The sequence below is a fragment of the Megalops cyprinoides genome, chromosome 9, assembly GCF_013368585.1.
Source record: "Megalops cyprinoides isolate fMegCyp1 chromosome 9, fMegCyp1.pri, whole genome shotgun sequence".
NCBI classification, from domain to species: domain Eukaryota; kingdom Metazoa; phylum Chordata; class Actinopteri; order Elopiformes; family Megalopidae; genus Megalops; species Megalops cyprinoides.
In genome coordinates this window covers 26,443,272-26,453,006 of record NC_050591.1, presented here as the reverse complement: position 1 = coordinate 26,453,006, position 9,735 = coordinate 26,443,272, and the positions used below count along the sequence as shown (strand labels likewise).

Sequence of the window (9,735 nt, the reverse complement as noted above, 5' to 3'; positions counted from 1 at the left end):
GCTCTCGCTCGCTCCCCTGTTCTCTCCCAGCTCGGTCCACAGTCAGCTTTGTGTCCTTTTTGCCATGTCACATACAGTCTCTGACCATGCAGGAGCTGATCGTCTCCTTTCCTTCCCCTGCGCCTGGTTCCCTTTTCCCTCATTCGCTCTCCTTTCCCCTCCGAGTGTGTGTGTGTGATTGTGTGTGTGTGTGTGTGTGTGTGTGTGTGTGTGTGCGCGTGCGTGCTTCTGTCAAATTGTGTGTGCATACTTCTGTATATGTCTGTATGTGACTGTGTGTGTGTGTGTGTGTGTGTGTGTGTGTGTGTGTGTACACATGCTGGTGATTGTGTGTGCGTTTAGATCTCCTGCAGCGCAGGCTGTATGAGGTCCCCTGCTAGGCTGCCATTGGATATCCAGCCGGCCTTCTCATTACAGTCCAGTTCAGGAAGAGCAAGGTTCTCCCAGCACACCACCGGCCCCTCGGACTCCTCACACTGCGGCTCCTCCTCTGCTGCACACAGGGAGAGGGAGAGACAGGACACGTCTCGTCATTTACCATACTAACGAAGCACTCTGCACAGCTGCCCAGCACAGCGTCTCTCTCCAACACCGGCTGTAAGCACACCGAGGGGTGTTACTGCACTCTAGTGATCACTGCTGAAAATAAAAACCACAAGTATGCACTGTATTGAACTGAGGAGTGGCAAAACTTTCCATGATGACTGAGCAAAGGATCCGGTGTTCTGATCCACCCACCTCTTTCTTCTAGGGAGCAGCGCTGGTATTCCCCTTCCCGGCAGCAGGAGTGCCGGGAGAGAGACGGGGTCCTGTCCTCTGGCTCCTCCCCGACCTCTCCACCTTCGTCCCCCGGGAACTGGCCGTCTGAGCCGTGGCAGTGTGACGTCACGTGACCCAGAGGCACCATCTCCAGCCCATCCTGTTGGCAGGGTGCCACGCGGTGCATCATGGGCATAGAGCTGCTCGAGAAAGTGCCATTGGTTTTTGTGTAACACCTAGGTAAAATGAGACAGACAAAAAAAATCGAAATCTCACTCTTTAGCTACTAATAATTCTCACTATGTGGAAACTCCAGTGGTAATGAACATTTATTACATCCACTCGAGACAGTGACAGTCCTGTTACATTATATGTCAGTCAAGGGTCTCCTGCTCAAATTTGATCAAAGAAACATTTTCAGTTCACTCAGTTTCAGATGGGAATACATTAAATCACTGTTATTAAAATAACATGGACAAGTAAACCTGGATTAGTACATCTAAGGATTAAGGAATTATAAATCAGTGGGATCAGCACTTCTACAGAAATTACGTGCATAAAAATGTCAAATGAAAGATAAACTAATAGTAACCTTGTTATCATTAAACAACACTTTGTAAAGAAGAGAGTCTCAAAAGAGGTTTGTGGAAAACACCTTTCTTTCATGTTTAAGCCATAGTGACTTCGGATTTAAATCTTGAATGATCTAGAGTAAATGGCTATATCCCTACGGACAATTTCTTGTGTTTTTTGGCAGCTTCTACAGCATAACCTAATCCCATCAAAAAGATCAGTTCACCCCTATCCCTGCTGATGCTATTGATCCTGATGGGGTTTAGCTGGGCGTGTCATGCTGTGTTTTCACATTCCAGACACACAACAGAGCAGCTGTTTCATACACACACAAACACTCAGAGCAAAAAAAAAAAAAAACACCCTTTGAAATTTTTCCATTCATAAAAAAGAAACGGCAAAGCCCAGGAGTCAGTCACGGAGCGGCGTCCCCTCCCCCCTTTGGTCTATTCAAACATTTGCACACCCCCTCTCTGTGCACCGAGAGGTAAATAAACACAAGGTTCATTAGGCCTGCTGGCTGGGTGTGCGCAGAGTAAACTGTTAGTTCGGGAGTCTCTAAAGTACATAAACAAGCCTTGCGGGAGGAGGGGAACAGCCATAGGGAGAAGGGGGGCCAGGGGCATGTACAGTCCTGGAGAGATGACTTCTAGGGTCAGGAAGAGACAGGGAAACCAGCTGGAAGATTCTGTCTGGCTGGAATGATAAGTTATATCCACAGCAGCTCCGAAGAGACAAATACGATTCCAGGCTTCTCCTTTCTTATGCACTGTCGAAATACCTCCATCACTACAATGTATGTTCTGCATTTCCAACAGAAACCGATCCCCCAGGTCTGACAGTGAAGTCGTCCCCATCTCTTACCTGTTGTTGTTGCAGAAATTCTGGCAGCTCATGCAGTCAGAGGAATCTGACTGAGGCAATGCTGTGTATACACCACCTCCCTGCCAACGACAAGAGAAGATGTAGCATCACGCACACTTCATTCCCATTCGGTATGCTGATAGGGGTGGAGTCGCAAAATACAGCCGGTATTATAGACCGGCTACATGTGTGACTGTGTGTGATATAGGCTATATGTGTGACTGTGTGTGCTTGGAGGATGGTTGTGCGTGGGCACTGAGGGTCACCCAGGGTGGGACTCACGTTGTGAAGGTGGTGGGTGTGGGAGTGCTCGTACTCCAGAGTGCCGTGGGGCAGAGGGCCATCGTGGGTGTGGGAGTGGGAGTGGGCTGGGGGGTAATGGGTCCCCGTGCCGTTGAGCAGCGCCAGGCCGTTGGGCAGCTTGTGGTGAAGGTGGGGGCAGCTCGGGGGTGGCATGGGGCCGTTGTGCCCGTAGCCCGTGTGGATGCTTCCGTTGATGCGGCTGGTGCCGGGCAGGGTGGTGTACTCCAGTACATGGCCATTCATTTCCGCAGGCTGGTACAAGTACCCAGGAGGATCATACTCTGCAGGTGAGGGGAGAGGGGAGGTCAGGGTTCAGATGCACAGACTCTGAGTTTTCTTCTCTCTTTGCTTCACTGTGCTTTCTTGTACATACTTAAAATACTGAATTCACTCCATCTCAGGTCTTTGACCTACTGAGGTTTATGCAGGAAGCTGATACTGAGCTACTAGCTAATACACTGAGCAGCTGAATCTACGTAAACACTAGTCTAGGAACACTACTGAGCAAACAACACCATAACACAATCCCTCCAAAGACAGATTCTGAGCTATAGCATCTGAACACATGCCATCCCGGGACTGACACTGAGTTGCTGATACTGAGCGTGCTCCATGGAAGGAGAAACAAACTCCTGAACACATCCCCGCTCCGCGAGCCGGCGCGGACAGCAGCACTCACTGTGCATGCTGCTCTGCTGCCGGTTCCTCCACAGGCACATGGCGATGAAGACCAGCAGGATGAGCACCATCACCCCCAGCACGCTGCCCACGATCAGGTACAGCAGGCCCCCGGGCTGCGAGGGGGGCTCGGGCGGGTAGGGCCCGGGGGGAGTGATGGGGTTCTCCTGGGGCACCCCCGGGGCCTGGCGAGCTAAAGAGAAAAGGGACCCACAGCGTGAGAACCAGGACTCAAGATAATCACGGTGTGATGTCAATGCATGTCGGAGGGGGGGGGGGCAGTGTAGCACAGTGGTGAGGAGCAGGCCTTGTAACCAAAAGGCTGCCGGTTGATTCCCCACTGGGGCACTACTGTTGTACCCTTGGGCAAGGTACTTAACCCAGAATTGCCTCAATAAATATCTACCTGTATAAATGGATGACATGTAAAAATTGTAACCTATATAAGCTGGTGTGTATAGGAATGTCTGCTAAATGCCAATAATGTCATGTAATGTCATACAGTCTGTTCTGGTTCTTCATGTCTCCATTTGTACAGTACATGGTTTTTACTATATTTCTTACCATTACAACCATCATCATTATTACCCTTTATTTCTTCACATAAGTGAAAAAACTAACCATTGCATATCTTAACAATTTTCCATTCATCACAACTCCTTCACAGGTCAGTCTCACCCACACATTCACCTTTGGTCTCACAGATCATGACATTGCTGTATTCACTCTCCCCTCCGTCATTGAAACACTGCATCTTGATGTCATAGGAGGTCTCTGGCTGGAGCTGGCCAATCAGGTGCCACTGCTTGTTGCCTACAGGGAGGGCGGGAAACAGCTTTATGTCATGTAGTCTCCACCAGTGCAGTCGTTTTCGTACCTCCCTCGCAGTCTCACTCCCCACCTTCCTCCCGTCCCCAACGGCTCGGCCTCAGAAGGGCTCAGACAGCTGCTTTCCTCCAGACAGGCTCCTTATATGGCAGCTGAGTATTTGTTCTGGCCCTTCTCCAGTATTCCCACTGCACACACACAGCACACAGCACTGTGCAGCACCGCACACAGACACACCGCAGAAGCCACACAGTCACACACAGGCACACGCACACACACACGCACACTCACACTCACACTCACACTCACACGCACACTCACACGCACACTCACACTCACACTCACACTCACACTCACACTCACACTCACACTCACACTCACACAACCATGCAATCTCACGCACACTCAGACACCCACATGCACAAACACACACCCACACACTCTCATGCACATAGACACACACAGTGTATTTAAACTATGTGATAAGCTACGGTAAACTATGGAAGTTTTTTTATGTGTGATTTATTTAATGCCAATGACATTGGCGACATTTCACAAGCTTATCCACTTTTTTGAGTTGTCAGATACAGACCTCCTGAGGAACAGGGAGAGTTTCCAGATTCTTTCTACAAACGATAGCCCCCTGCCAAAGCAATTCAACGCACACTCACACACACTTCAGATAAGAGAAAACTGGAGAGTTTTGCAAAGGTCACCGCCAGCCTATCTGAGGGAGATGGCACAAACAGGCATGTGTTTCCCTGACAGCGAGCAGTGATGAAAGAGAGGGAGGGTCAAGAGGTTACTGGAGGAGGGTGGGGGTGAGGAGTGGGGGGGGTGAGTTATCAGCCCCTACAACAGAGTGGGAGACAGCCCCTCAGCCAGGCTTCACTGTTAACATTCCCGATGGCAATCTGAGCTGCCTTCAACCGGCCGGTTTAGGGTTTCAGTTCTGGGCCATTAGTGAGGCAACCATTTATTAAAGACACATTTTATGCTGCCTCATTACCCTCCCACAGCACTCGCTGCGCTTCAATCGGCGGGATGACCCTTCCTCACTCCGCCCCCTCTCTGAGCGGCTGTCTCTTACCCCCCTCCCGCTCCCTCCGCAGTGGCTGTGACATCAAGCGCGGTGTGTAAGCGCTAACAAACACACCGCGCCGCCCTGCCTCTCCACCGCCACTGGCAGTCTGGATTAAAAGCGGGAGCCCCGCAGAGAGAGAGAGAGGTGTTCATGTTTCAGGGCCTTCACGCACTCCATCCAAACACAACAAGCTTACCTTCTACAACGTCCCTCTTGTAATCGCTGTCGTTGTCACTGTCAGTCGGGCGGTAGTAGATGTAGAATCCCTGGATGGGAGTGTTGTTGTTGCTAGAAGGAGTGTACTAATAGGGGAAAAAAAGAGCAGGGGGACAGCTGTTTATCTTCATCAATATACTAGAGGTCTGTACAGATATCATGGATGCTTACTTTCATATTCAAATTATATTAATGATTAACCTCCATAATGATAACAGCAAAAAGAGCCATGAAAAACCTCTGGCTGTTTGTGAACACATGTGAATTGTTATGAATGGTGAATGAAGAGAGTATAGTGTTGCAAACAAAAACAAAGCCGAACTGATTTGGCACATACCTTTCGCCATCCCTTGTTCTAAATTTTTCCTCTCATATGTTATCTGCAGTCTAAAAATAACTCTGATCTTAACAGGGTCTCTTGACCACCCCCAGAACAGTGCTCTAATCACAGGCTAATTACAGGCCTGATTGTGCATCTTTTGCCTGAAGTACACAAGCAATTCCTTAATGGTCAGGTCTAATCAAAAAGCAAGATCAAAACAGTCTGACCCACTGGAAAAGATGTTACCAACAGCAACATATGCTGTACATGTTAAAAAAAAATTCCATTCCCTGAATACCACTGCTGGCTGGGTTGGCGTGCGCCCCCCACAGGAAGAACACGGCAGTGCACTCACAGTCCAGCGCAGCATGATCTGCGTGTCACTGACGGCATCGGTGGACGAGATGTGGGGGCCGGCCACCGGGCGGCTGGAGAAGGGAGGGCTAACCGGAGACACCTGATACGGCCTGGAGGGGGCGCTGTGGGGGCTCTCACCATACATGTTGACGGCGACGACACGGAATCGGTATGTGGACCCTGCAGACGGAGAGGTGGGCAGAAACGGAATACGCATCTCAGTAAGAACACACATAAATGCAAGTCGGCTGTTGTGATTGCACAGAAGGGGGGCACAGGTCAGAGATAACAGGAATACTCCAGCTACTGGCCATTAATCACTATCCAGCCTGTCCTGGTCTGACCAAGGACTTCTAATCAATCTTTAAGTGGAGTTAAGAACTTTGTGTAAAGTACAGGTTTCGCTATCTTTGCTCTAGCAGCGATAGGACAGTCCAGCAGGGTGTGTGTGGTGACCTCACCTGGGTCCAGGGCGCGCACCTCCACAGACAATTTGAGCGGAGAGATGTTGTCAGCAGCCACAGCCCACTCTGCGCTGCGGCCCTGCCGCCGGTATTCCACGCGGAATGCGGTGATAGGTGAGCCCCCGTTGGCACGCGGGATCCACGTCACGTACACAGAACTCTCGGTTGCCATGGAAATGGTGGGCCGGTCCGGGGCCTCAGGTACTGTGGGTAAGAAAAGGAAGAAGGACGGTTCAGAGACTGGATCAGACAGGGGATGAAATACTCAGTGCAATTTATCTGCCCCGCGATTTAGAGCACTACTGTGTGCCGACTGCTAACTGTTACCAGCAGTGGTGTAATAAACTGTCAAGACGGAGTAGAGGAACTGCTTCACTAAAACTGAAACATACATTACATTATTATTTCTTGCTGACTACCTGGTGAAATAAATCACTGATCATCCCAAACGCAGTTCTTTACCACCATGTAGTTTACATGGTGGTAAACTACCAAATGCCAATGCAGTGTAATGTACAGAAAAATGGATAATAATTTCACAAAAATAAGGCATATTCAGAAACTTTTTTAAAACACATTTTTGAGTGAACAGCGGCAACTGAAGCCCCCATATTCATACCAGGTAGGTACATCACCCGCTCACACAGCGAGAACGAGAAAACAAACAGCTATACACAGCACACAGTGTACCAGCATGCCAGAGAGGAATGTGTACTCACTGTCCAGACTCTGAGCCACAGAGAGAGGGCCAAAGAGAGGGAGAGAAGGGGTTAGGAGAAAGACAATGTGGGACACAGAGAAGCAGAGGAGACTGACTGCTGCTCCTCAAAGACCACCGGTATACAGGCGCGTGCGCACACACAAACACACATACACACAAAACACAACACATACAAACACAAACACATTCACACACACACGCACACACAAACACGCACACAAACACACACAAACACAAAGCACAACACATACAAACACAAACACATTCACACACACACATTCTCACGCACACACACACACAAACACACACACACACAAAACACAACACATACATACATAAACACATTCACACATACACGCACACACACACACACACACACACACATTCACACACATACAAACACACACACACAAAACAGAACACATACATACACAAACACAACACACACACACTCACAAAACACAACACATACATACACAAATACATTCACACACACACACACACACACACACAAACACAACACACACACACACACAAAACACAACACATACATACACAAACACATTCACACATACATACACAAAAACACACACACAAAACACAATAAATACATACACATATACACACACACAGCTATACCACACGCACATGTACACTTTCTCTCTCGCACGCACACACACACACACACTCATGCATTGCACACACATATCCTCGCACAAACAAATATCTTTTTAAGACTTTGCTCACCCGAAGGCCAGTCTAATATCTTAAGCGATATTTAAAGTTTAGAAGATTCAAAGACAAGAAAGAAATCGTGTCATTTAAACATTATTAAATACTGTCCTTTAACAACAGATAGCAGGATGACTCTCAGCTTTTGGTACAACAAAGCCAAAAACACTCCCTTGACAGAACATCAATCCTTTACAGGGCTAGATCATTCCAGTTAAGAGGCGACTGGCAATGACAGCTGGCAACTGAACCAAGAACCTTTGAGTGTGTGCACTTAACCACAAGGCTCTGGAACTGGCTGATGACACCCATTAAAGTAAAATTGGACTGATACTACGGTAATGGTCTGGAAGAAAGAACTGCTCAATATTTCATCGTTTCAGACTGTTCCCAGAGTAACAGTGTAATTGTCCATGGATAAGTTAGCAGCTCCACCACATTCTCTCTTTGATTTCTTGCAAATTAAGATAGACTTCTGAAAATTAAATAAAGTAATAAAGGTAAATCTTATCTCAATGGGCATCAATAAAGCCTGAATACTACATCAGCTGGTAAAGTCAAAATACTCTCCACTCTCAGCCCTAGCTAAAGCAATATTGGTCCCTTTGTATTGTTTTTTTTTTTTAACCCCACAATTTTGTTCGATTTTACTCTGCTGCTCTTACCCCTGTCAGGGATGACCACCCCAAAGTGTGTGTTGGGGTTCTCATGTTCCGGCGTCTTCTCCGGTTGGTACAGAAAAGGGGCCTTGGAGGGATTCTTACTGGAGGAGGTGCTCCTTTCTGAAACCACAGGATAAAAACTGTCAGTAACTATCTATAATTATTATCCATTATCATACATATTAATGCAGCTGGATATATTTAACACCTTGCTCAAGGGTATGACAGACCTGCCCCACCCAGCATTCACTCTTGCATTCCCTATCAACGATGGCACATTGCCATCCATTACAGTTTTCAATGGAATGAGTGTATAAAGTGCTTTATCGCCTGTAAATACAGATGGTTACTATAAGCTTGTGGTTGGTACCGTTTGTGCCATACCAGGACAGTGTGCTACGCCGTACTGTGGAGCACTGCGCTGTACTGACCCTTGCCGGTGCGGAAGGTGAGCATGGCAGGCTGGCCTTCCCCCGCAGAGCTGCGTGCCACCATCAGCACCTCGTACAGACTGGAGGGCTCCAGCTCCGAAAGCCGCAACGTCTTCTCACTGCCCGGAACTCGAACCGTGTGCCAGCCGCCCACCACGCTCCCCACGTCGTCCACCTGCAGAAAGCACAGGGCCGTGCAGAGTGCGCGTGCGCGCACACACACACACACAAGCAAGCAGACACATGCACAAACATGCATAGAGAGCGAGACAGACAGACATATACACACAAACAAACCAACAAAGTCCCCAATGCATACAGGCCACACGCACACATAAAACAAAGAGAGAAAACAAATATAGTCATTAGTTTTTTTTCTAGTTTTTTGTATTCTGAACTCTGATACTAAAACTGTTGAGACCTACCAAGGCAACAATGTGTGAAAGAGTGATTAGAAATGTTGTCACATTTTCCAGTCTGCAAGACAATGGGGGTTTGCTGACAATGAAAACCACAGGGACTTCGTAAATGTACTAACGGATAAAATTCAGGTTTGGAAATGGGAGATTGCCAATTTTATCCGCAGCACACCCACACCCCCAAGCCCCAATAATGACCTAACTGGACTCATTTCATCCTGCCAGCTCACAGCTGAAGTCATGTTGTTCTGCTGTTGCCCTGAGAAACCATTTTAATGTGTCTGCTACCTTGTGACATCACAGAGTTTGAGCAAAATGAGGG

At 48.1% G+C, this 9,735-nt stretch overlaps 1 protein-coding gene across 3 annotated transcripts in view; it reads right to left on the bottom strand.

Annotated features, from left to right (window-relative positions):
* Positions 1-306: 306 nt before the first annotated feature.
* Positions 307-9,735, bottom strand: part of cdon (cell adhesion associated, oncogene regulated) — a 33,838-nt gene continuing 24,409 nt past the window's right edge. For 2 of the 3 annotated variants that reach the window (XM_036537336.1, XM_036537338.1), the window contains exons 10-20: positions 8,995-9,169; positions 8,567-8,683; positions 6,446-6,652; positions 5,983-6,164; positions 5,286-5,391; positions 3,868-3,990; positions 3,179-3,370; positions 2,479-2,780; positions 2,197-2,276; positions 739-995; positions 307-493 (exon numbers count right to left, since the gene is read on the bottom strand). In XM_036537336.1, coding sequence (XP_036393229.1) covers positions 339-493; positions 739-995; positions 2,197-2,276; positions 2,479-2,780; positions 3,179-3,370; positions 3,868-3,990; positions 5,286-5,391; positions 5,983-6,164; positions 6,446-6,652; positions 8,567-8,683; positions 8,995-9,169 — 1,896 coding nt within the window. In that variant the 3' untranslated portion in view covers positions 307-338. The remainder of the gene's footprint in view (positions 494-738; positions 996-2,196; positions 2,277-2,478; positions 2,781-3,178; positions 3,371-3,867; positions 3,991-5,285; positions 5,392-5,982; positions 6,165-6,445; positions 6,653-8,566; positions 8,684-8,994; positions 9,170-9,735) is intronic. The other variant, XM_036537337.1, reaches the window with a different exon arrangement.